General features: G+C 42.8%; 1 protein-coding gene across 3 annotated transcripts in view; it reads left to right on the top strand.

Moving 5' to 3' along the window:
- Window positions 1-27,237, top strand: part of CACNG8 (calcium voltage-gated channel auxiliary subunit gamma 8) — a 188,154-nt gene that overhangs the window by 84,357 nt on the left and 76,560 nt on the right. For 2 of the 3 annotated variants that reach the window (XM_073602736.1, XM_073602735.1), the window contains one exon: window positions 10,499-11,062. In XM_073602736.1, the coding sequence (XP_073458837.1) occupies window positions 10,840-11,062 (223 nt within the window). In that variant the 5' untranslated portion in view covers window positions 10,499-10,839. Of the gene's footprint in view, window positions 1-10,498; window positions 11,063-27,237 lie in introns of those variants that run through there. The other variant, XM_073602737.1, reaches the window with a different exon arrangement.

Here is a 27,237-nt window from a genome sequence, read left to right as displayed (position 1 = left end):
TTAAGAAATGAAAAAAGCTCCTGGAGCAAAGGGGGTTTTAGGGAGGAAAAGAGTTTGTCAGGGTAGACACTCGATTATCTGAATATGTGGTCAGTACAAACAAAAACCTATAAAATGGGACTTTATTGGTACATTTAAGGTCAGTATATACCTCTATATCCGTACATGAGGACATACATAGTGAATATTTAAAAAAAATTATAAAAAGATTTATTTCATGTTTATTAAAACATACTTAAAAAAACAATAACATTGGCATGTGTGTTACGTACATACAGATCTTAAAATAATGACCCCTCACGGCCTTAGCTCACCATTGCAGTTTATCTTTGCCATTATTTTAACAATTATCTAATAATCCATGTGTTCATGTTTGTGGAATCCTCAGTAGCCACAGAGGAAATGGAAGAGGGGCCATGGCTCTCTGCGCATTTCTTGGATCTGATTCCATTTCATCAGGAGATATGTTGATTCTGTAAATTGTATATTAACAGGGTAGTTGGATATCACATATGTTTAAGCTAATGTCATAATATCCTGCTTATCCACTATAAACTATTTACACATACAAAGCCCAGATACTGGATCTATTTACAATCTTGAAATTAAACCATATATGCTCGGTTATGCACTGCTGCATGGCCTTAGGCAAGAGACAGGGAGGGCCACAGCAGACCAAGCAAGGGATATCTGCCACCACTGACTACACCTGAGCAGAATAACAAACAGGGCCATAGAATATTTGCAATCATAGTCACACAATCACTTACAAATATGCCCCTCTATCCTTATGCCTACCATAAGGCAGGATATTAGAGTGGATTTCCTTAGGTACATACACAGCTTCAGAAGAATCTATTTAATTTCCTTTATTCCAGGGCCATTCTACAAAATGCAAATAATATAATCAATATATCCCTCATTACATCTACTCATATTATAACAATATATACAAAAACATATACTTATACCACCCCTTTCACTACCTTATAAATTGAGATCCATAGCTATTGCTGATGACCACAAGATGACAATCAGGTGAACATAAGCTCAGCCTTAAAGCTGCCCAAGGTTCTAAATGATCACAAAAGTACATCTTTAAGTTAACAGTCATTTAAAAGCTTCCTCAAAGCAGCATCTACCCACAAGTATATTATACTTATTTAACTGTGCCCAACACACCCATCACCATCACCCTACACACCCTCTGGCAGTAGTCGTAATCTACACAATTTAGTCTCCATTCTTCTTCTTCCCAACACCAGCCTCCCTCTCTCCTGTCCCCTCTGGAACGCCCGCTCTGTCTGCAACAAACTCACTGCTGTTCATGACCTCTTTGTCACTAATTCCTTTAAACCACTTGCTCTCACCGAAACCTGGCTCCCCCTGTCTTCCACCACCTTTCCCTCCAATCACCTAACCATCACCCGTAGAAACTTTCACAACTTCAACTCCTCTCTCCTCTATTCTGCTACTGACCACCTCTATGACAAAATCTCTCCCCTGTCCTGCCCCAACCAAGCCACGTCCATCTACAATAAATCTCTGTCCTCCACCCTGGACAAGCTCGCTCCCCTCACTACACGCAGAATCCGGCGTCGACCCCTACAACCCTGGCAAACAGATGACACTAAAATTCTCAAAAAACGCAGTCGCGCTCTTGAGGGTCTGTGGCACAAGACTAAGTCTCTCAAAGACTTCAACCAATACAAATCTGCCCTCCAAAAATACTATTCTTTCCTCCACACTGCCAAGCAAACCTATTTTACAACTCTTATTAACACCTTCTCATCCTATCCCCGTAAACTCTTCTCTACCTTCAACTCTCTGGCCTCCACCGCCTCCACCCACTGACTTACTCACTGCCCAGGAAATCGCTAATCACTTCAAAAACAAGATTGATACAATCCGTGATGAAATCTCCATTCTACAGGTATCTCCCCCAGCTAAGACCCCATGTCAACAGGTACAACTGACACTCCCCCTATTCAAATCTGCTACTACAGATGAAGTTGCTAAACTCCTTTCTATCGCCCACCTAACCACCTGTCCCCTGGACCCTATTCCCTCTCAAATGCTACGGTCACCCTCTGACCCCTTTCTACACTCTCTAACCCACATCTTCAATCTCTCCCTCACCTCTGGCATCTTCCCCAATGCTCTAAAACATGCACTGGTCACCCCCATACTCAAAAAGCCGTCCTTGGACCCTACCAATCTTAACAACCTAAGCCCTATCTACTTGCTCCCCTTTTCCTCTAAACTCCTTGAACGCCTGGTTTGCAACCAACTGAGTGACCACCTCATTAAAAACAACCTTCTTGATCCCCTTCAATCTGGATTTCGCCCTCAACACTCCACAGAAACTGCTCTTTTAAAACTCACAAATGACCTACTAACTGCAAAAACCAACGGACACTATTCTGTACTCCTACTTCTGGATCTTTCAGCTGCCTTTGACACGGTTGACCACCCCCTCCTCCTCAAAAAACTTTACTCCCTTGGTCTCCGTGACTGTGCTCTTCAGTGGCTCTCATCCTACCTATCCCAACGCACCTTCAGTGTCACTTACAATTCTACTTCCTCCACTCCTCTTCCCTTCTCTGTCGGGGTCCCCCAAGGTTCTGTTCTTGGACCTCTTTTATTTTCAATCTACACCTCTTCCCTGGGTCAATTGATAGCCTCTCACGGCTTTCAGTATCATTTCTATGCTGATGACATACAAATCTATCTCTCCACCACTCAACTCACTCCATCAGTCTCCTCACGCATCACTAACTTACTAACTGACATATCTGTATGGATGTCATGCCACTTCCTCAAACTCAACTTGTCCAAAACCGAGCTTATAATATTTCCTCCCCCACGTGCCTCTTCCCCTGACTTCTCTGTCAAGAGCAATGGCAAAACCATCCACCCGTCTCCACATGTCAGGGTGCTAGGTGTTATCCTGGATTCTGAACTCTCCTTTCGGCCCCACATCCAATCACTTTCCAAAGCTTGCCGCCTCAACCTCCGCAACATCTCTAAACTACGTCCCTTTCTAACCAGTGAAACCACAAAGCTCCTGATTCACTCCCTGATTATCTCTCGCCTTGACTACTGCAACTCACTCCTCATTGGCTTACATTTAAATAGACTATCCCCTCTTCAGTCCATCATGAATGTGGCTGCCAGACTCATCCACCTTTCAAACCGCTCAGTGTCTGCTACCCCTCTAAGCCAATCCCTCCATTGGCTACCACTCGCCCAACAAATTAAATTCAAAATACTAACAATAAGTTACAAAGCCATGCACAACTCTGCCCCCAGCTACATCACTAACCTAGTTTCAAAATACCAACCTAATCGCCATCTCTGTTCCTCCCAAGACCTCCTGCTCTCTAGCTCCCTCATTACCTCCTCCCATATCTGCCTCCAGGACTTCTCCCGAGCCTCGCCCATCCTCTGGAATTCCCTACCCCAATCCCTCAGACTGTCTCCAAATTTATCCACTTTTAGGCGATCCCTGAAAACTTTCCTCTTCAGAGAAGCCTATCCTGCCTCCATCTAACAACTGCACTATTTTCTCCATTAGATCATCCCCTACAGCTATTACCCTTTTGTATAACTTGACCCTCCCTCCTAGATTGTAAGCTCTAACGAGCAGGGCCCCCTGATTGCTCCTGTATTGTCAGGGTGCTAGGTGTTATCCTGGATTCTGAACTCCCCTTTCTGCCCCACATCCAATCACTTTCCAAAGCTTGCCGCCTCAACCTCCGCAACATCTCTAAACTACATCCCTTTCTAACCAGTGAAACCACAAAGCTCCTGATTCACTCCCTGGTTATCTCTCGCCTTGACTACTGCAACTCACTCCTCATTGGCTTACATTTAAATAGACTATCCCCTCTTCAGTCCATCATGAATGTGGCTGCCAGACTCATCCACCTTTCAAACCGCTCAATATCTGCTACCCCTCTCTGCCAATCCCTCCATTGGCTACCACTCGCCCAACGAATTAAATTCAAAATACTAACAATAAGTTACAAAGCCATGCACAACTCTGCCCCCAGCTACATCACTAACCTAGTTTCAAAATACCAACCTAATCGCCATCTCCGTTCCTCCCAAGACCTCCTGCTCTCTAGCTCCCTCATTACCTCCTCCCATATCTGCCTCCAGGACTTCTCCCGAGCCTCGCCCATCCTCTGGAATTCCCTACCCCAATCCCTCAGACTGTCTCCAAATTTATCCACTTTTAGGCGATCCCTGAAAACTTCCCTCTTCAGAGAAGCCTATCCTGCCTCCATCTAACAACTGCACTATTTTCTCCATTAGATCATCCCCCACAGCTATTACCCTTTTGTATAACTTGACCCTCCCTCCTAGATTGTAAGCTCTAACGAGCAGAGCCCCCTGATTGCTCCTGTATTGAATTGTATTGTAATTGTACTGTCTGCTCTAATGTTGTAAAGCGCTGCGTAAACTGTCGGCGCTATATAAATCCTGTATAATAATAATAATAATAATAATATCCAAGTGAACTCAACCTCGATATCTTAACAGAAACAGAAACGCCTATAGCTGGGTGAGCTCAGATGTTACCAAAAAGGAAAGATAGTAGCCATAAGCCTGAAAGGCATTAAAGCTTAAGTCCCTTTTTTTTTTAAATCAGCACAAGAGATGGTACTTTCAATGAATGAAAGGTGTACTTTGTATAGGTTGCTGCTTTCTTTATTTAAAAATGCATTCCTTTGCCCTCCTGCATACCCCAGCAGTGGTAAGATTCTGGTTTTGTAAGGAGCTCATACGAGCCACTGGACCTGTCTTAGGCACTCTTTAAAAGTGTAATTTATGCCCACCCTTTGTGCCCTCTCTCCCATTCATAAATGCTGTACTATAGTTTCCCGCAATGAAATGCGCTATATGAATGGAGGAGGCAGACCTTTCATTCATCTGCCAGTCCTCTATTCATAAACTGCTTTTCATTGCTAGAAGCTATAGCATAGCTATTGTGTAGCTTCTATGATTAGAAGAGAGAGACCGGAAAAGGTAGGCATGGTCAGTGCTCTTGATGAATACCACTGCGGAGGTATGTGGAAGGCTGGAGGTTTAAAATAAGAGAGCAGCCACCCACACAAGAGACAGTTCTCATTCAATGTAAATACCATCCTTTGCGTGAATTAAGAAAAAATCATTAAGCTTTAAGTACCATTGACAGCAAAAAGGCATGAATAGAGACACTGTGACATATGCCAAACCATGCCCCTTGGATGTGATGACATAATGTACATTGGTAATGCCCCCAAATGTGATAACGTCACTGCATGCAGTGTGGAAGTCACTATTATACACAGTATCAACAGTCCAAACTGGCTATTACTGACGTCTGTGCTCCTTTTAGTGGTTTTGGGAGGAACAGTCCACTTGCTCACCACATAAGCACATACAAATGTGTTAGGGGGTGACTCCAGCCCAGCCAATGTCAGCAAGAATATCAAAAGAGGAGAAATAGCTGCTGGAAAAAACATTTTAGCATGCGTGGGCAGACTAGGCCAGATTTTTCCCATCAACTGCACCACCACTGAACTCCCCTAGAGCAGGGGCAAACACAATAAATAGCTCAAAGTCACGTCCAATCGACCTCCCAGAAAAAAAAAAGACTAATCCTAAGACAATAAATATACTAGAGGGAGAGGTTTGTATGTGATAATTTGATATGATTGCAAAGTGGCAATGGTCCTGTTTTGTTAATTTGCTCGTGTGTGGTGACAGATACCCTTTGCTTGTTCCCCTGCAACCCTCCCTGTCTTTTTCTCAAGGATGCCATGCAACAAGGCTTATATATAGTTTTATTTCAAGATTGTAATTAGCTTCAGACATTGGGTTTTGATAGATTTAAGTCATTTTATTGTAGATAACATGACATTGGCATAAATATAAGCGATATCGAATTACCTTGTTGATATATAATTTACAGAAACACTTCCATATCTCCTAAAGAAATAGACTTTGATCCAAGAAACGTGTGGAGAGCTGCTGCTCACCTTTCATTTCGTCAGTGTCAATTGAGTATTCCACCAACTTGAATATACGAATTACTTGATAACTGATAATATAATATTACAAAAAAATTGAGTGTAGCCTCAAATATCAAAGCCTAAAACTAGGCATATGGAAGTACCATCATCCAAAAATTATATAGAAAGAAGAGGGGGAAGGATGGGAGCGTGGGGACAGTTGCTGACGCTGTCCAAACATACACTCCGACCCACAAAGGTTTTAGTGGACTATCTCGGTACTGATACACAATAATAAACTTAAAGTAAAAATGATATCATTTATTACATATAAAAAACATACATACATAGGTCTTAATATAAAAAATTCAAAACAGTATACAAATACTAAAAGGTTTCCCCAAAAAGTATCTGATGGTGGAGTTTTCTCATAGATTAATCAGTCATCTACTAGTTTTGCGGCCTGTGGACTGCTTTGTCAGGAGGAATAATCTATATAACAGGTAATATAGTAAAACGCAGAACAAATTACAAAAAATACAAAAACATATTACATACATAATACTCAGCAATACTCAGCAATAGTAATTGCTTACCCAACAGATCCACGGCCGGGTACGGTCCGCAGCTACTCAATAGATTACCCCCACGGCAGACATGGGGATTTTTGTGGAGAATAAATCTAGATTAGGATAGGAATATATATATCCAATAATTGGTGGGGTGGTAACCATAAGGACAATGTATTGTGAACCGGGAGGGGGGAGGATAATGCAGGGAGAAAGGGCGGCAAGGAGGGGAGGAAAGGGGGGGGGGGAGGGGTTGGAAGGGGGGGGAGGGGGGGAAGGAAGGGAGGGTGGAGAAAGAGGAAGAAAGGGGGAAGAAAGGAAAGGAAAGGGGGGGAAATGAGGGGGTGGGAAAAAAGGGAAGGGGGATGAGTGAGGAAGCGGAAAGGTAAAATGGGGGCAACAAAGAAGGGAGAAAGGGGAGAGAGAAGGAGAGAGGAAGGGGGGAGGGAGGGGGAAAGGAAATGGTAGGAAGAAGGGGGGGAGGAGAGGGAAGGGAAATGAGGGACGGGAAAAGGAGGGGGGAAGGGGGGGTAGGAGGTGAGGAAGGGGGGAGTGCAGATATACATGGTGGTTAAAGGGGTTGTAACCTACCTGATTACTACCTCCTTGCCTCTTGTTTTTCTCCCCCCTGGAGCAATTTATACTTCTTGAGTACACTCCTAAAGTAATCTAATCAGGTAGGTTACAACCCCTTTAACCACTATGTATATCTGCACTCCCCCTTCCATACTTTTCCCCCACCCCCTTCCACCCCCTCCATTTCCCTTCCCTCTCTTCCCCCCTCCCTTCTTCCTACCGTTCCCTTTCCCCTTCCCCCTCTTCCTCTCTCCTTCTCTCTCCCCTTTTCCCTTTCTTTGTCCCTCCCTTTTTACCCTTTCTCTTCTTCACTCATCCCCTTCTCCTTCCCATTTTCCCACCCCTCCCTCCTCCACCCCTCATTCCCCCCCTCCCCCCCCCCCTCTTTTTCCCCTCTCCTTGCCTCCCCTTCTCCCTGCATTATCCTCACCCCTCCTGGTGCACTATACATTTTCCTAATGGTTACCACCCCACCAACTATTTGAAATATATATTCAAATTCTTATCTAGATTTATTCTCTGCAAAAATCCCCCATGTCCACCGTGGTGGGAATCTATTGAGTAGTAGGGGACCGTACCTGGCTGTGGATCTGTTGGGTAAGCAACTACTCAGTGCTATTGCTGAGTATTATGTATGTAATATGTTTTTGTATTTTTTGGAATTTGTTCTGTGTCTTACTATATTACCTGTTTTATAGATTATTCCACCTGATGAAGCGGTCAACGTAATAAATGATATCATTTTTACTTTAAGTTTATTATTGTGTGTCAGTACCGAGATCCACTAAAACCTTTGTGTGTCAGAGTGTATGTTTGGACAGCCTCAGCAACTGTCTCCATGCTCCCATCCTCCCCCCTCTTCTTTCCAATATAATATTAAGGATAAATTGCAAGGGGGAACAGATGGGCTGAGACAGGGAGGTATCATTGTTAAACGGTCTGTATATACATATATAAACAAAGTTGCCAATGTTAATGTTTTTTAGGGATGGATATAGAGATGTATCCTGAGTCCTTAAGTGTACCAATAAAGTCCTATTTTATAGGCTTTTTTGTACTGGTTTGATTAAGGGATAAAGGTACAGAGTTTCAGCTTTGGAACCCTTGTTTCCCACCTCTAGCACTGTAGATTAATGCGGATTGGGTGTCTGCCATTCAGTGTTAGCATGGGGGTTAAAACTCTTGCCTTGGTTGTCTGAACCTTGTCTCATATTCCACCTTTGACACTGTTTGCACATAATTTGTTTTCTCCCGGCCGTGTTTGGGTGGGTTTCTCTGCACAATTAAGAAACATACTGTTAATTCAGAACTTGGTTATACAGATAACAAAGTGGAAAAAAATGCTTTCTTGTGTGTGACCACAGGAGAAAAGAAAAAAGGGTAGGCGGGAAAGTCCCTATAGTGTAGCATTCATTAAGGCACAGGTATGGCTTACACCTATTAAGTTTATGGGTGACCAGAACATAAAAGTAGGCACAACCTTGAATCATTATTTGTGTAGAATATGTCTGTCTCTACACAGGTGAAAGGTGGTCAGTGCTTGGGCCCAATCCTAGGTCTGCATTAGGGGCATCATGATGGAAGGATGGAGAAAACCTGGCCAGAAAAAACAAAAGTATTTCGTGTTGCAGGGGCACCACTGGGAGGATGCTGTAGAGATGTGGTGCACTGTGAAGGAAGTAAAGTCCCAACCATTCTCATTGTGATGAAGAAAAACGTATTGATATAATGCCAAAGATGTATGTCATGACGATTTGTCATTTTCTTAGATAACAGGTGTGTAACACAGGTATCTCCTTTGCGTACTCATCATATCACCATTTTCCTATTAGCACATTTTTCAGTATGCCCTAAAAACAAATTGTTGCACATTCCCAGAGTGCCCTAAAGCTTTGCCATATTATACTAAGACAATTTCAGACATAACTTCAACGAACTGAGCTATTGTTAGTTTAGAGCTCTGGTATGCAATTTAAGTTATACACCTGTTCTCTGAGGAAGTTACATTTTCAGCATGAAATGGAGCTTAGTTATGTAGCATGAGGCTGAATATTCTGCAATATTTACATTTTTAGTAAACTCATTCAATGAATCCAAGCTCTAATAGCTGAAATAACATGCACTGTATTGATGCATTCACACAATTTCACAGTAACCATGAGATAAAACAAAGTTCAGGAACATTCCTTTATCCCATAGTTTTGCTATCTATGTACACTACAAACTGTATGGTTAAATCGGTTCTGAAACCTTCATTTTATTTGCAAATATTAAAAATTATAACTACCAGCAAGAATAAGTCCTTACATTTAAAGAACACCGATCATTTCAGAGCCATCATGGCAGCGCCTGTTAACAGGCATCCACTCACCTGCTGCCGCCACATCCCTCACCTTGTTGTGTCACTGCCGCATCACCAGCCGTCCCATTAAAGTGAATGAGACTATCGGTGAGTACACAGAGGGTCAGAGGAGGAGCCGCTGCGGGACAGAGATAACAGTTGCTCTTTAAAAATTATGATGTAAATCAAGTTGATTTAAATTAAGCTATTTTACTAGTGATTTAAATCATGATTTAAATCGTGATTTAAATCGACTTAATTTAAATCAAATCCACCCTGGTGTTATCAATGCATTTCCTTCCTCACAACAAGCTTGGTCGGGACCTTTCATCTTTCACATTCTGCTACAACTCTGTACTACCTTCCCACAGATGTCTCTGTGACACCAGACACTTCTAAAAAAAAAAAATTCCAACCCCATTGATGCTGGTAAGTTAATTGTCATTCTCACAAAGCTGACCCATGAGTATTAGGAGCATTAGATTGTAAACTTTAAAAGACATGGTTAGATGTAAACTCCTAAACAATGGGATTAAATAAATTATGTCAATGGACAGTCTGCAGAGGTCAATACCATAAATAAATAATGATTTCTTTACTGTTGGGACTGGATTGTGTTAATGGCAAGGGACATTCACCTTTTCTTTTTTTCTAATAAAGCATTTCTTCACCAGTATGCAAGGATTTCTTTTATTGTTAGTGTGATCAAACTGTTGCATTCTATAACAAAGTACATTAAGTGATAGTTAACAGTACACATGCGTTTAAATCGGCAATTAATGCATTTCTTTCTATGAGATGCAATTGGTAAGATTTGTCAGTGAAGTGATTGATCCAGGAAATTAGTCTTACTTCTACTGACAGGGTCAAGATTTTTTTTCTAAATTGGCAGCTGCCTCACTAAGGTTTTGTATTAGAACTGATAAAGGTTCATCTATTTTTTTAAATTAATGTATTAGTCTATTTCCCCCTTTGCTAACAATGTTACCATGTTACCATATCTTCTACAGGTTCTTGTGATGCAAGAGGAGCACTTTATCAGTTAGCACTGACGCATACGGAACTAAGAGTAGACAGTCAATGGAAGACAACTTGAAGATTGTTGGTAACATAGTCCTGAGCATTTCAGTGGCTTCCATTGTCCTCTGGCAGAAGCATCTGAGCTATTGCTGACAGCAGAAAAGCCACAAGAAGGAAGAAAAACGGGAGAGGGTCCCAGGAACCAAAGAGCCAAGGAAGACAAAAGAAGAAGACTTCGGGCTTCTTCTGCTCAAACCTATTTTTTTTTACGTGAGTTAGGCCCCCTCAACCTGTCACCCTGGAGTCGTGGAAGAGGTGGAATGAAGGCAGAATGGTGTGGTGTGAGAAAGGGGTTCAGGTTCTTCTGACCACGGTGGGAGCTTTTGCTGCATTTGGGCTCATGACAATCGCAATAGGAACAGATTACTGGCTGTATGCCAGGGCCTTCATCTGCAATACCACTAACATATCAAGTGAGGAAACACCACTGAAGGATAAGAAAGACCCTGGAGGGCTAACCCATTCTGGTCTATGGAGAATTTGTTGTTTGGAAGGTAAATACATGCTTTTTTACTATTTGTGGGTTTTTTTGTTTGTTGATTCAAACATAAAAGTATTATTTGTTTTAATGAAAAAATTTATTAAATATTTGTTCTTCGAATATTTTACCGACTGGTATGGTCCCATAGAATTTATAATGGCAGTACAATCTACATATATGGATACCCTACAATGTAAGCTCAGTTATAGCTCAAATCCAGGAATTTAGCCACTTTGATAAATGTGAAGGCATTTTATGAGTTAAGTCCATCAAGGCACTTGGCACCTTGTGGACTTATTTATCTAATTTACATATGACAGTTATATGCAGCTCCAGAAGGATAGCTCTGGCAGGTGGGGCAGAGATGCTATGTGTGCTTCTCTCCTTGCATAGCCCTGGAATTCATCCTCTGGGAGTGCCATAAAACTGTCAGATCTAAATTAAAGAGATAAGTCCAGATGTGTCCTAGCCTGTGCATCTCTTTGCCTGACACATTATGTCTGCTTTCAACAGTTCTTGGAACTTCTAATCAGGGTTGTCTCTATCTTTCTCTTGCAAAGTTTCTCTGACCTTATCAAACAGCAGTCCATCTACAAAATTTACCTTCAGCCTGTTTGAATTGTCCCAGCCAGCCTGTCCTACTTGGCCCCTCTCCCTATAGCATATTTCTGCTGCTTTGTTTTGCAGTTCCTGTGCCTATTGCAGAATGGATTTGCCACTTGGATCTTGTATATACATTGCTTCTAAGCAGTTAACTATCTTGACAAGACCTTCCGGTGAGAGGTGCAGGATTACCCTTCTTGCTTTCCCCTCAAAAGTATTAATAGCCAATTCTTCCTAATGGGCAGTCAGGATTCCATATGAGGCCCTGCAATCTCATGGCACAATCAACAAGTTACAAAAGTCATGACCATGCACTGTGTACTTGGGCAAATGTTGCAGCAGGAATCCTGCCCGGAATAAGGGGCTAGTACCACTGTCATGCCACTCCCATCACTATTGTCTGACATGGTCAATATTGTTCGTAGACACCAAATTTAACAAAATGTGTAATCAACCGAATGATCAGACATAGAGTAAATGTATCTTGCAGTTTACAAAACAGGTACAACGTTAGAAACAACAATGCAAACAGGTTATGTCAAAAAGGATGTAAAAAAAGCCATGCATACACAGCAGAATAAAGAAACCTGTCCAAACATTAGAAAACGGCATGAACATGGACTCTTTAAAGCAATGTCTCTGTGACTCATGTGTCAGAGTAACATGTGGCTGCATTGCATAGTCTTTATGAGAATGTTTAACAACAGAGAGTTAAGCTGAGATTCACTACTTCAGTAAACTACACACAACACAGCTACCTGTGATTATCCTCATAAACATAATCCCTCATATTGACGTCTAGGAAGCTCTGGTAAAACAGGTGAATAGTTGGAAGGACTCAATGCCCAAGGACAAAGCACCAGCCTGTCCTACTTGGCCCCTCTCCCTATGGCATATTTCTGGAACTAGAGTACTCTGCTATAAATCAGAAAGGGGCTCATCACAGTAGCTGGTTCTGTTGGAGAAACTGCATGCTATTCGACTCTGACAGTGGAGAGCCTCTCACCTGGCTGTAGATCACTTGCCCAGCTACCTCTAGCTTATCAGATTTTGAGCTTATTTTCTGAGAGACAATATTTACAAATATTGCTCTGTGGCTAGACAGTATGTAAGCAGCCTGGTAAGACCATAATGTAAGAGTTAAAGATGAGGCAGGTTTTATCTTGAAATAAACATTAGAATATATTATTTGAGAGACAGTAGCTACAACTATTATCCATTGGCTTAGCAGTAAGTAAGCAGTTTGGTCAGGCCACGATATAAAAGGGAGAGACAAGGCAGGTTTTGACTTAAGATACAAATTGTATTATCTGAGGGACTATAGCCAGTAAAATTTTTCAGTGCTGAAACACAAAGCAGGATTTACTGTACAGACATTACAATTGTGTCTGCTGATTTCCAGCTGCAGAAAAATTGTGTGCCACATTAACAGTGCTGGAGCACCAGAATAGGCCAGGAAAATCCCCTCTCCATAAAAAAAAAGACAGAGTGACAGAAAGATGAGCTTGTCACTGTACTGCTTTTCCTTCACTGTCCAGTAATTGGTTGGGGGTGGGTACATGACATCCCGGACTCAGAGAAAGTAATTTAAATAATTAGGGCTATTACCTAAAATACTGATGACACTACCTTGTAACATAAAAGAAGTACTGCAGGGCCCAGCCTTGAACTGAAAATAAATATTGTCACAAAAGCTTTTTTTGTTTATTTATTATTTAGCTATTTTTTTCCTGGAATTCTACGTTACTGAAGATTGAAAATATATCCAAAAAAGATATACATTTCCTTTATTTCTGTAAAAATGTCAAAATGATTTCTGTGTTTTATTTTGTTTATTTATAGAGAAGAAATGCTATCATTTCATGTGTACCAAGGTGTAGGACAGTGTTTCTCAATGAAGGTGCCCTGGGTCAGTGTCATAAGGTGTCATGGTTCCTGTGGGCTGGCTGCCAACACCATAATGAGCAATGGTGCTCTAGGGCTAGGATAAACTGCATTAATCATTGCTACTGTGTTGGCCAGCATTTTCCCAGCAACATGGCAGATTCTGACTCTGATCCAGGGCAGATGGCATGCAGGGCCACCCCCAGCATTCAAAAGAGGAAGAATATCTGCCTCCTCCAGACCTCCTACCCTCTGCCATGCTGCTGGAGTCAAAGTTAGGGCTCTGATGTGAAGAAGGGCTCTGTGATGGGGGGATCTGTGTGACTTGGGGACTGTGTGACTGGGGGGCTATGTGATGGGGCTACTGTGTGATTGGGGGGGCTGTGATAGTGGGGCTCGGATGTGATGGGGGGGCTCAGTAGTGATGGGGGGACTCATGTATAGGGGCGCCTGATGTATAGGGTCACTCTGATGTGACAGGGCTGTCATGTATAGGGTGGCCTCTGAATTATAGTGGGGACTCTGTTGTGATAGGGGCCTCTGACATGAAGGGGTGCCTCTAATGTGAAGGGGGAACTCAGATGTGATGGGGGACCTCTGACATGATGAAGGACCTCTGATGTGACAGAAGTCTTATGATGTATAAGGGGGGCTCTGATGTGATAGAGGAACCTCTGATGTGGTGGCAGAACCTCTGATGTGAAGGGGGGGACTTCTGATGTGAAGGTAAATGTTCCAGACTCCGGTTACCCATAGATAAGTAACATATAGGTTTTTTACATTTTAGACTGGGGTGCCTTGAGATTTGGTATGTTTTTAACAGGTGCCACAACTGAAAAAAGGTTGAGAAATGCTAGTTAAGGACATATGCGCTATTGGTACACTAGTAGTACACTTCCTTAATCTTGCCTGGAAAAACATAGAATTATATTTCAGTTTTCTTAGATAGACATGATACACAGTACTTGTACAAATAAACTGTGTTATACAATGGAGTCTAAAATAACCCTGTGCTTTGCTCTATCCTGAGCTCAATCCTGAGCGCACGCACTAAAAGGAGATTTGGAAAATAAAGAAATAAAACATTTGATCTTTTAAGGTTTCCTTTTTTAATCTCACAGTTTTTGCTGACAGATCTTGATTTGCTACTTTAATGACTAGATATTTCACAACTCAGTATCTGCAAATAGAAAAATTGTAACACTAACCACTGAAATTACCAAAAACTCTGTGGTATTCTCTTCAGTTCCAATGCAATCATTCATGCTATGATAATGAGCAGAATAATGAGAGATGCAGTCTATACTGCACACATTTTACATAAATTTAAATTATGAGCATAACATAATACAACTAAACCAATGAATAATATTATACAACTTGGGTAATGCTGTGCTTTCACATTCAAATCATGTTATGCCCAAAGTAACTAGTAAGACATGCCTTAAACTGTTGTCGAAATTGCAGAAAATATAAAAGGATCCTTCTAACTGACAGTACTTTATTATTGCTATTATTATGGGCTCTGTTTATGATGTTTTTATATAACTATGTAATAAGCTTAAAAATGATTTCTCCATAATGTTCTGTGCAGGCCTACTCTTAATATTTATGTGTCTCTAGGGCTGCTGCACAAAAAAAACTGTAGTTAAATGAATAGTCAACAATTAAGTATCCCCCCCCCCCCTTCTCAATATGTAATCTATTAAGTGTCTTATGTTCAAAGTATTATCTTCCAAAAAAAATGCTGTCTGCATGAAGTGGTAGTAAACAGCAGCCTTTAAAAAAAAAACCTGCAAGACAATGGCATAATGTGCTAGTATGCATCACATACTCACACATTATGAATTACTTACCTTAGAATGAAGCCCTCCAGCGGCGTGCTGTCACCGCTAACTGGGCTTCCATATTCACTAGGTCTTCCTTCTGGGTTTGCATGCTCCAGCCGTCTGAGCTGCAATGACGTCACGAGCTCATGAAGCTCTGACAGGACAGCACGGGTATACTGTCCCTTCAGAGAGCATGCGCCAGTGACGTCACCAGCTGCATGCAGTGTGAATATCTCCTAAACAGTGCAACACTGCATTACAGTAAAAAACCTTCAGTATGCAGCTCCCCCCCCCCTCCTTATACTTACCTGAGCCTGATCTCAATCAAGTGAGCATGAGAACTCGCTCTCTTGGCTCTCTCCCAGCTCATTTGCTCAGACACAGCAGTGGGAGCCATTGGCTGTCAATTATAGACAGTGAGAAGGGAGTGGGGGGGCGAGACCAAGCCATGCTCGATGTGTCTTATGGACACACAGAGCTGGCCTGGGAGTGAGCATACACGAGTGCACCCAGAGCAATTGGCTTGCTATGGGGGCCCTCGGCGGGGGGAGAGGAGCCAGGAGTGCCAGCGGGGGGGACCCGAGAAGGGGAGGATTGGGGCTGCTTTGTGCAAAACCATTGCACAGAGCAGGTAAATAATAACATGGTTGTTATTAAAAGAAAAAAAAATGAACTATTACAGTCACTTTAAATACCCAAACCTGCTTTTTCATTGGTTTCGCTCATAAGTAGAGCGACCAACCTTCCCCCTCCACTTTTTCTAGTAGAGATAGGTTCTTTGGATTTTCATTCTCTGTAAGCTGTAACAAATGCAGTGCTTGTATAGCCCTCTTTTAGACTTTTTTTTTGGGGGGGGAGCGGGGGAGCGGGGTTATAAGAAATGGCCCTCCTCAAAAAGGATAGTGCATTAAACCTGTAGGTAAATAAGAAAATCAGAACCATCACTAAGTGAAAGAGTGGGTTTGATACTAAAGTTGGCAGTGCCTCCACCCAAGATAGGGCCTCTGTGAGCAGAAGGGATACCCTTCCTGGAAAATGAACCAGTAATCTAATCAAAGTAATTGGAAGTAATTACTGCAAACAGTATACAACATTAACCATAAGTATATAGATGCACACAAGTCTAGAACTAATACAAGCTTTTTACAAGAAAATAATAAGAACAGTACATACATCTCATAGACACACAAATATTATCAGCTAAGAGTCCACTTGGCATCCGGGTAGAATTGTGCACATATACCCAAGTACATATAGTTATTAATAGAGATACGTTCAGATGAATGTTGCAGCAAAGTTCAGTTGCTGAGGATGATTGTGATGTGGCATATGTCTTTGTGTCAGAGACCTGAAGACAAGATCAGCAGTGATGGGGAGATCCTCCAACTGTTGTCCAATCAGCCTAAAACGCAGCTTCTCAAACGCAAAAGCTGTGGTGTGGCACTGAAACTTAGAGTCAGCCTATCCACTCTTCGCTTTAGTCCCTCTATAGTAGTTTCCAATCTGACATGCAACTGGACCTCTAACTACCCGAAGTGGCTTTTGGATGCTCAACCTGGCTTTAGCCTATGCTGGTTATTTAGCCCTAGCTAAAACTAGCTATAGAATCCTAGACCAAAAGGGACAGGGTTAACTAAAAGAACAGCAGCTGCATATAACTAAATCAGCAGGAGCTGCATATAAACTCTATTGCAATAAATAGGTTCCCCTACTAATATACTGGAAAGTGACCACTACATACATACAGTAGCATAGACTTAACTATCTGGCACTGTGCATGTGAGATAATAACAATAGGGCAAATACTTGTCTGTCACTAGGATTCAGATCAAGAAGTTATGGGCAGCTACAGTTAAACAGCCAAAACACAAGAATAATTACCGATAGTCTCTGCCTGTGTCCTGGATCAAATTCAGTATTGCAGTAATGCAGCTCCTATATGTGGACGCGTGGTGTCATCTCTCTCTCTCTCTCTCTCTCTCTCTCTCTCTCTCTCTCTCTCTCTCTCTCTCTCTCTCTCCCTCTCTCTCTCTCTCCCTCTCCCTCTCCCTCTCCCTCTCCCTCTCCCTCTCCCTCTCCCTCTCCCTCTCCCTCTCCCTCTCCCTCTCTCTCTCTCTCTCTCTCTCTCTCTCTCTCTCTCTTCCAACTTCCACCTTTTGGGGTTTTTAAATCATCCCTCAGAGATAGGAAGTGCTCATACATAATTGTGCATAGCACTGTGATATTAGCAGCTAACACTAGGGAGCAGCAGATCCCTACACTGGTTTGCATATAATGTTGTAGTTTCCTAATGTGAAATCCCTAAAAACTGCAAATAGAAAGCTGACCCGATATTAAATGTTTCTTGCAAATAAAGATTTTACGTTTGACAATAATAAAATAGTAATATCAAATATTATTTTACACATTTCTAAAATTTCCAAAATGAAATTAAGCGAAAATTACTATGGTTTGCCTTTTAAAATTAATTTACTATCAGATTTGTTTTTCATGTTATCAGCATACATGCTAAATAGTATGTAAATCTAACATCAACAAATATTTATTGCCTTTTACAGCGGTTAGAGTATTTCCCCTGACAATGCCTTCGTCTGCTTTTCTCCCTATAAAGACGGCACCAATTTTATTCAGGGTTTTTGGGTTTTTTTTTAACCTTTTTTTTATCCAAACAAATTTTGTTGAGAATAAACAACAAATACAGACTCAGTGTTACAGCCATCCGATAATCAGAAAATGATATGACAGGAAAACTTTAGGCATCTAAAAAAAAGTGGGTATCGAAGGGAAAGGGGGGAGCATAGAAAGGGAGGAAGGGGAGGGGGTGGGGAAAGGTTGAGGAACAGGCAAGTAAGAACAAGGGTAGAGTAATAGAAAAGAGAAGAGTGAGGAAGGAGAATCCAACTCGGGAACGAAAGGGAAAGATTCCCTCAAGGCATATAATAAAAAATAGAAAAGGTAAAGGGTAGAACAAAACAGCCCTTCAGCTTCCTTTGCCCTACTTCCAAGGTGACTTAGCCAAGATTATTCAGGCTTTATTCTGGGTCAGTATCTACTTCCCAGACTGAAAGACTCTTCTCAAAAATGTATTAATGCAGACTTGTAAGCTTACTCATATGTCCACTTTAACTTGGTTATACCTGTTGGTTTGTTGTTATAGGTGTCTTACTTTTAAAAATTGAACTGAAGTTGTAATTGACCATTTTGTCGAACTGATGCAAACACTAGTGGTTCTCAACATTTTCTATAGAGTTATTCTTTAACCTTTTTCCAACTATTGACAGTTAAAAGCTGAAATTGATCTCTATTAAAGGGTTTGTTAACCCATTTTTATAAGACTATGCCAGCCCCTCTATTAGAGGCTGGCATAGCACACTATGTAAGTAGTTTTCAAAAACGAGCATTCTAAATACCGAATTTGAGGCTGGTCACATTACAGCTCCGATAGATCTCTTCTGTGGGAGGAGCCATGATCTCCCTCTGAGGTCAGCCGAGGAGATCATGTGGCTGCTCGTCTCCTCCGCAGAAGCTCTGTCTCGTAGCTGTAAAGAGCCCACGAGTCACGTGACTGGCCTGAAGCCAGCTCAAATTCGCTATTTAGAACGCTCGTTTTTGCAAACTACTTACATAGTGTAGCACCCTGGAGTTTAGGCAGGGTTGCTCCTCACAAATTTACTTGCCAGGGGTAGTTATCCTGGTTGATTGCTAGAGAGCTATTGATTTCTCCCTACGTTTGGCCTTGTTGCACTTTTCTCTTCTACCATTAGGTGGCCGGGTACTTAGTGGTACTATATACGAAAAGGGCGAAGCAGGGTCAGGTCAGTAGCGGCTGGTGCTCAAAATTTTTTTGGGGGTGCAAACAAACTGAAAAAAAAACATCAATTGCAGCCACTGTGTCCATCAAATGCAGCCACTGTGCCATCAAACGCAGCCACTGTGCCCATCAAGCACAGCCACTGTGCACATCAAACGCAGCCGCTGTGCCCATCAAACGCAGCCACTGTGCCATCAAACGCAGCCACTGTGCCATCAAACGCAGTCACTGTGCCCATCAAACACAGCCACTGTGCCCATCAAACGCAGACACTGTGCCATCAAACGCAGACACTGTGTCCATCAAATGCTGCCACTGTGCCATCAAACGCAGCCACTGTGCCATCAAACGCAGCTACTGTGCCATCAAACACAGCCATTGTGCCATCAAACACAGCTACTGTGCCATCAAACGCAGCCACTGTGCCATCAAACGCAGCCACTGTGCCATCAAACGCAGCCACTGTGCCATCAAACGCAGCTACTGTGCCATCAAACACAGCCATTGTGCCATCAAACACAGCTACTGTGCCATCAAACGCAGCCACTGTGCCATCAAACGCAGCCACTGTGCCATCAAACGCAGTCACTGTACCCATAAATTGCCACCACTGTGCCCATCAAACGCAGCCGCTGTGCCCATCAAATGCAGCCACTGTGCCCATCAAAAGCTGCCACTGTGCCATGAAACGCAGCCACTGTGCCCATCAAACGCAGCCACTGTGCCATCAAACAGCCACTGTGCCCATCAAACGCAGCCACTGTGCCATCAAACGCAGCCACTGTGTCCATCAAACGCAGCCACTGTGCCATCAAATGCAGCTACTGTGCTATCAAATGCAGCCATTGGGCCATCAAACGCAGCCACTGTGCTCGTCAAACGCAGCCACTATACCTATAAATTGCCACCACTGTGCCCATCAAACGCAGCCGCTGTGCCCATCAAACGCAGCTATTCACAAAAAAATTTAAAAATTGGGATTTGTTTTTACAAAAAAAACATTTAGCAGAGAACATATTGGCCTAAATTTATGAAATTAGATTTTTTTCAATTTTTTATTGGATGTTTTACACCAGAAAATTAAAAATGTTTTTTTTTTCGAATTTTTTTTGTTCATACTGCAAAAAAAAAATACAGAGGTGATCAAATACCACCAAAAGAAAGCTCTATTTGTGGGAAAAAAAATGGTGTCAATTTTATTTGGGTACAATGTCGCACGCCAGCGCAATTGTCAGTTAAAGCGGCGCAGTAGAGAATCTCAAAAAATGTTCTGGTCAGGAAGGGGGGTAAATCCTTCCACGGGCTGAAGTGGTTAAACAGGGACCTGGACAATGCCATACATAGTAGTATGTGAAGGAGAGGGACTGTGTACTGTGACATGCTGTGTATACAGTGGGGGAGGTGTCTCAGTGTAGCACACACACAGGCAGTAGAGATGTACAAACACACACTGACAGGTTAAGCCCTCTCCATTACTCCTCTCCCCTCCTAAGGACTCTCATGGTCCACTCACAGCCAGGTGTGATTGTTCCAGCACTACCTGGCATTCCAAACAGGCAGGTTAGGGAGGGGGGGAAGTGGACAAAGTGAGTGAGAGGAAGTAACAAGCTGCACACACTGCTGGCTTCATTATCTCACCTCTCTATAGAGTGCACTTGTTCCCCGATCCCTCACCTGACATTATCTTATCTGTAGAGCAGAGGCTGGCAGTTCCCCCTTCCAGACACTTACTGTGTGATCCTTGTGGTGACATCCATCGCTGCTGCCGGCTGCTCTAGGGGAATTCAGTCTCATGCTGTGAAGAGTCAGGCGCCCAGAGTAGTGTCCCAGGGAGGTGAAAACATGAGTAGAAACTCCAGCATGTTTCTATGCGAAGCCCAGTCCACAGCACAGTGAGCCGAAACTGGAAGTGACTCAGAAAAAGGACCGCCCACCATCCCCCGGTCCCCACCAATAAAAATAAAGAACAGGCGGCCAGAAACAAATCATTGAAGAGTGGGAGTGTTTGTGGGCGCAATGCTTGCGCCCTGCACACACCCTGAACACGGGCAAATCAGCTTCCCAGCTTGCAATCAGCTGATTGCAAGCTGGGAAGCTTCCCATAGACTGCCATGTGTCCGGCGCCTGGTCACTCTTAAAGTGACACTTTTTTTTAAATTTTTTTTGTAAATAGCTTGGCGGGACATGCTGCCACTGGGTCAGGTTATGGGTATATGTGGTATCTCAGCCAATGGGCAGGGGTTTTCTTGAATCACTTGGCCTGCTGGGAGAGCCTATATATTCGGGTGAGGTCAGGTGAGCTGTGTTCTGTGCCACCTGGACGGCTGTCTGGGTGGACGTGTGTTGTATTGCCCGGGTTATTAGGCCAGAGATGGGGCCTATCCCAGGCACATCTGGCTGCTAGTCTATCCAGAAGCAAGAGAGCAGCGAAGGATTGGGACTGCGGCTTGCAGTCAAACCAAAAGTGACGGTTCTGTTGGCCAGAGAACCTGTCGTGGTCGGAGGTAGAGGGGAAGCTGTCTCCAGTAAGGGACTATCCGCCTAATTGCCAGGGACCACAGTGAGTAACTGAAGCAAGTACCGGAGCAATATTCTCACCAACCGGGGACAGTGAAGAATCGGGAAACTTCAGTGGGAATCAAGCCAGGGACCCAGCCAGCGGAGGTGACGCTTGCAGAGCAGCCTTGTGTGTCAAGCCAGGGACCGAGCAGGCCAGTGGGGTGAAGCTTGAGAGGTATCTAGAGTTCCAAGTTAGGGACCCAGCAAAGAGGTGGGGGTGACGCTTGAGGAAGATACCACTGCTGTGAAAACTGGAGGAGCTCAAGGGATTCAATGGCAGTGAATCAGTAGATCTGTGCTGAAGAACTACAAGGAGTGATTGTAGTTAAAGTGAAGGAACTGTTAAGCCTTGTGTTTGGAACTGTTAAAGACTGTTGCCATAGGAGACAGCATTCCTACACATGCAGATGTGGCGTCTTGCTGGATGCCTTTCCCTGCATGGCTGTCCTCCTATTGAAGTCTTGGAGTCTGCCATTTATTATTGCAACTACCTAAGGGTGTCCTGGCCCTAACACTTTCTCTAACAAAAAAAGTTTTGTTAAGAGAAATAAACTTTCTTTTGCATCCAAGAAGTGTCTGGCGCCCAATAACTTTAACAACTATACACCCACCATGCCTCCCAACCCACTACATACAGAAGGATGTCAGCTATCCCTGGCCTGGAGGTTCTCATTAGACCAAAGGAGGCCTGGGACCTTGCTACATAGTGTGCTATGCCAGCCTCTAATAGAGGGTTTTTTTACAGTTCGGAGGGGGGCAGATTACACAGCTCAAGCACCGTGCTGTGTAGTCTGCTTTAAGGGGCCAGGATCTGTATTATTATTTTTTGGGGGGGTTAACAAACACTTTAACGTATTACTATTATTATGAGACCCAAAAATAAAAGGAAAGCTTTTCTAAAGTTCAAAAGAATAGTGAGTCCCTCCTGGAGACACAATGGAATTCATTTACTAATGAAAGGCAAATAGGCTTTTTTTTTGTTGCAAGTAAAGTTTCACTTTGCAAAGGAATTTTTCCCAGAGCTTGGTAATTGTGGTAAAAATTCACTTTGCAAAGAATACCTAATCACTTTCAAGGAAAAGTAAAAAAAAAAAAAAAGCATTTTTACTTGTACATGATTGGGTGATGGAAGTCAGTGTGACCTCATTCACTAAGCTCTGAGGATAATTCCCTTGCAAAGTGCAACTTTCCTTGCAAAGTGTACAGTCTATTTGTCTTTAGTCAATTAACCCCTATGTTTCAGGGCAAGTACCTCTCATCAGAAGAATGACAAAGTAAATTTACACTGTAACAGATATCAAAGGACTGTCATATTTGGGAGTCTTCAGGGCTTGTGCAATGGTGGGGGTAGCTGTATATGTATAATGGATATTCAGGGCAAAGCAGAGTTTGGGGTTCATGGTCAACAGTGCATCTGGCCTGATATGAATATCTGGGGTTTATGCATAAAAACTAAGACTACCGTTCAGGTCTAGCATCAATGCAGACAAACAGGGACTGGTATGCAGGAAAAAGTGAAACTGAGACATTTTGGAGAAATTTATCATTTGGTGCTAAGACCCCTTTCACACTGGGGCGGTTTGCAGGCGTTACTGCGCTAAAAATACCGCCTGCAAACCGACCCAAAACAGCTGCTGCTGTTTGTTCAGTGTGAAAGCCCGAGGGCTTTCACACTGAAGCGGTGCGCTGGCAGGAGAAGAAAAAAACTCCTGCAAGCCGCATCTTTGGAGCGGTGAAGGAGCGGTGTATTCACCACTCCTAAACCGCTCCTGCCCATTGAAATCAATGGGGCAGCGCGGCTATACCGCGGTAATACCGCGGCTATAGCTGCGCTATGCGAGCGGTTTTAACCCTTTTTCGGCTGCCAGCGGGGGTTAAAACCGCACCGCTAGCGGCCGAATACAGCCGCAGAAACTACGATAAAACAGCACTAAAAATAGCGCTGTTTTACCGCCGACGCCCCCACCGCCCCAGTGTGAAAGGGGCCTAAGGAATTAGAGTCCATAGGGAAGGAAATTTTAGGGTGATTTTTAAGGGTATGTAGGACCTTTAAGTTACTTCTATGAGCAATGGAAGCTTAATTTTTACTTTTATCTATTAGTATTATTTTTTTAACTTATTTTTTTGTTTGTGAGCTATTGTACTACATTGCAAGCTAGTACCGAAGAAGGTAACTCTGAAGCACTAAACCACCATGGGTGCCAACTAAAATCCTAAGGGAAACCTGCAATAAGCAAAATAGGGATATATGGAATTTGTCATTTTCAACCTTCCCCTAAAAACATTGGTCGCCTGGCTGTCTTCATCCTCAATTCTATTTTAGCATGTACCAAACAAGATCAATGTAAAGTTGAAACTTTTGATTTTCAACCTTGTCTGACTGATTGACTGACTGAAATTTGGAATATTGATCAGTGGGACAGTCAGGTAACTATCCATTTTTCATAATATGGAAAATGACTGAAATTTGGAAAATTGATCAGTGTGACAGTCAGGTAGGTAATTTCATATATTTCATAATATACCAACTCAAAACTGCACTTGGAAAAGAATAATTATCCACAGTGAAAAGATATTAATAACGATGAAAAGCAGCGGCTCTGCTGCAAGATATTTTCCACAGAACAGATCCCTAGAGCTGCACTTGGTAGACAAGGGGTTGAAACGTTCTTTTCGAGTAAAATATGATTAAGCCCAGGTTCACACTGATAGCAGGATTGAAATCGTTTGAGTTCAGCTGAACTCGCACAATTTCATTCACACATGTCAGTCCGACTTGGGGGGCAATTTCAGAGACATCTGTGCGGGTTCCTGCACAGATGTCTATACAAATCGCACCCCAAAGTCGCCAAAAGTAGTACAGAAACTACTTTTGGAAATCTGTACGGTACCATCGCACCAATTCGGACTGTGCCATTGCCGGCAATAGCCGCAAATTTGGCATGCGATTTGACATGTCAAATCACATGTCAAATCGCTGCAATGTGAACCTAGGCTAAAAAACAAAACGCAAAGGCGAGATCTCACAGGTAGCTCTACAGAGAAGTGGATTGTAGTTTCCTATATTGGTGTATTTGCACTTGGATTCTCTTGTGCACAGGTGTTATACAATAGATCGTTCATGTTGTCATTGTAATACCCAATTTCACTTGGTTTGATTTTTTGATTCATATTTTGATTATCACTGCTTTATAGCATGGCTCATCCATCCATTTTTAATATTGGAGGTTAGAATTGGAACATACATATTTATCTTTACAAATGTCTTTACAAATACAAAAATGTAATGACAAATTATATCTACAGTGGATATATCTTTTGATGAAAGTTAGGACTGTGCTCTCCCACACTCGCTATTTGTATGTCTGGCACTGTTTCCGTATTACATCTTGCAAATATATTTGTACATATTGTATTCCCATGGTAATGCAATAAATCACAGTATTTTGGCAGCAGATCAATATTGATATCTCTATGTAGTATGCCCATTTATTTCTAAGTTAGGATGATCATTTTTTATCGGTACTGATAGCAGGAGTAGGGATGAGCTTCGAGTTCGAGTCGAACTCATGTTCGACTCGAACATCAGCTGTTCGCAAGTTCGGCGAACATCGATCAATTTGGGGTGTTCACGGCAAATTCGAATGCCGTGGAACACCCTTTAAAAGTCTATGGGAGAAATCAAAAGTGCTAATTTTAAAGGCTTATATGCAAGTTATTGTCAAAAAAAGTGTTTGGGGACCTGGGTCCTGCCCCAGGGGACATGGATCAATGCAAAAAAAAGTTTTAAAAACGGCTGTTTTTTCAGGAGCAGTGATTTTAATAATGCTTAAAGTCAAACAATAAAAGTGTAATATCCCTTTAAATTTCGTAGCTGGGGGGTGTCTATAGTATGCCTGTAAAGGGGCACATGTTTCCCGTGTTTAGAACAGTCTGACAGCAAAATGACATTTCAAAGGAAAAAAGTCATTTAAAACTACTCGCGGCTATTGCATTGCCGGTCCGACAATACACATAGAAGTTCATTGATAAAAACGGCATGGGAATTCCCCACAGGGGAACCCCGAACCAAAATTAAAAAAAAAAAAATGACGTGGGGGGTCCCCCTAAATTCCATACCAAGCCCTTCAGGTCTGGTATGAATATTAAGGGGAACCCCGGCCAAAATTAAAAAATAAAATGACGTGGGGGTTCCCCCTAAATTCCATACCAGGCCCTTCAGGTCTGGTATGGATATTAAGGGGAACCCCGTGCCAAAATAAAAAAAAAACGGTGTGGGGCCCCCCAAGAATCCATACCAGACCCTTATCCGAGTATGCAACCTGGCAGGCCGCAGGAAAAGAGGAGGGGACGAGAGAGCGCCCCCCCTCCTGAACCATACCAGGCCACATGCCCTCAACATTGGGAGGGTGCTTTGGGGTAGCCCCCAAAACACCTTGTCCCCATGTTGATGAGGACAAGGGCCTCATCCCCACAACCCTGGCCGGTGGTTGTGGGGGTCTGTGGGCGGGGGGCTTATCGGAATCTGGAAGCCCCCTTTAACAAGGGGACCCCCAGATCCCAGCCCTCCCCCCCTGTGTGAAATGGTAAGGGGGTACTTACCCTACCATTTCACTAAAAAACTGTCAAAAATGTTAAAAATGACAAGAGACAGTTTTTGACAATTCCTTTATTTAAATGCTTCTTTTTTCTTCTTTCTTCTATCTTCCTTCATCTTCTTCTTCTTCTGGTTCTTCTGGTTCTTCCTGTGGTGTTCTCGTCCAGCCTCTCCTCCGTGGCAACCACCGGCCAGGGTTGTGGGGATGAGGCCCTTGTCCTCATCAACATGGGAACAAGGTGTTTTGGGGGCTACCCCAAAGCACCCTCCCAATGTTGAGGGCATGTGGCCTGGTACGGTTCAGGAGGGGGGGCGCTCTCTCGTCCCCCCCTCTTTTCCTGCGGCCTGCCAGGTTGCGTGCTCGGATAAGGGTCTGGTATGGCTTTTTGGGGGGACCAGACATCGTTTTTTTTTTAATTTTGGTGCGGGGTTCCCCTTAAAATCCATACCAGACCTGCAGAGCCTGGTATGGAATTTAGGGGGACCCCCCACGTCATTTTTTTTTTTTAATTTTGGTTCGGGGTTCCCCTGTGGGGAATTCCCATGCCGTTTTTATCAATGAACTTCTATGTGTAGTGTCGGACCAGCAATGCAATAGCCGCGAGTAGTTTTAAATGACTTTTTTTCCTTTGAAATATCATTTTGCTGTCAGACTGTTCTAAACACGGGAAACATGTGCCCCTTTACAGGCATACTATAGACACCCCCCAGCTACGAAATTTAAAGGGATATTACACTTTTATTGTTTGACTTTAAGCATTATTAAAATCACTGCTCCTGAAAAAACGGCCCTTTTTAAAACTTTTTTTTGCATTGATCCATGTCCCCTGGGGCAGGACCCAGGTCCCCAAACACTTTTTATGACAATAACTTGCATATAAGCCTTTAAAATTAGCACTTTTGAT

Source organism: Aquarana catesbeiana, linkage group LG10 (assembly GCF_042186555.1).
Source record: "Aquarana catesbeiana isolate 2022-GZ linkage group LG10, ASM4218655v1, whole genome shotgun sequence".
NCBI classification, from domain to species: Eukaryota; Metazoa; Chordata; class Amphibia; order Anura; family Ranidae; genus Aquarana; species Aquarana catesbeiana.
Note: the sequence above shows the minus strand (reverse complement) of the source record. Positions and strands in the feature narration are given on the sequence as shown.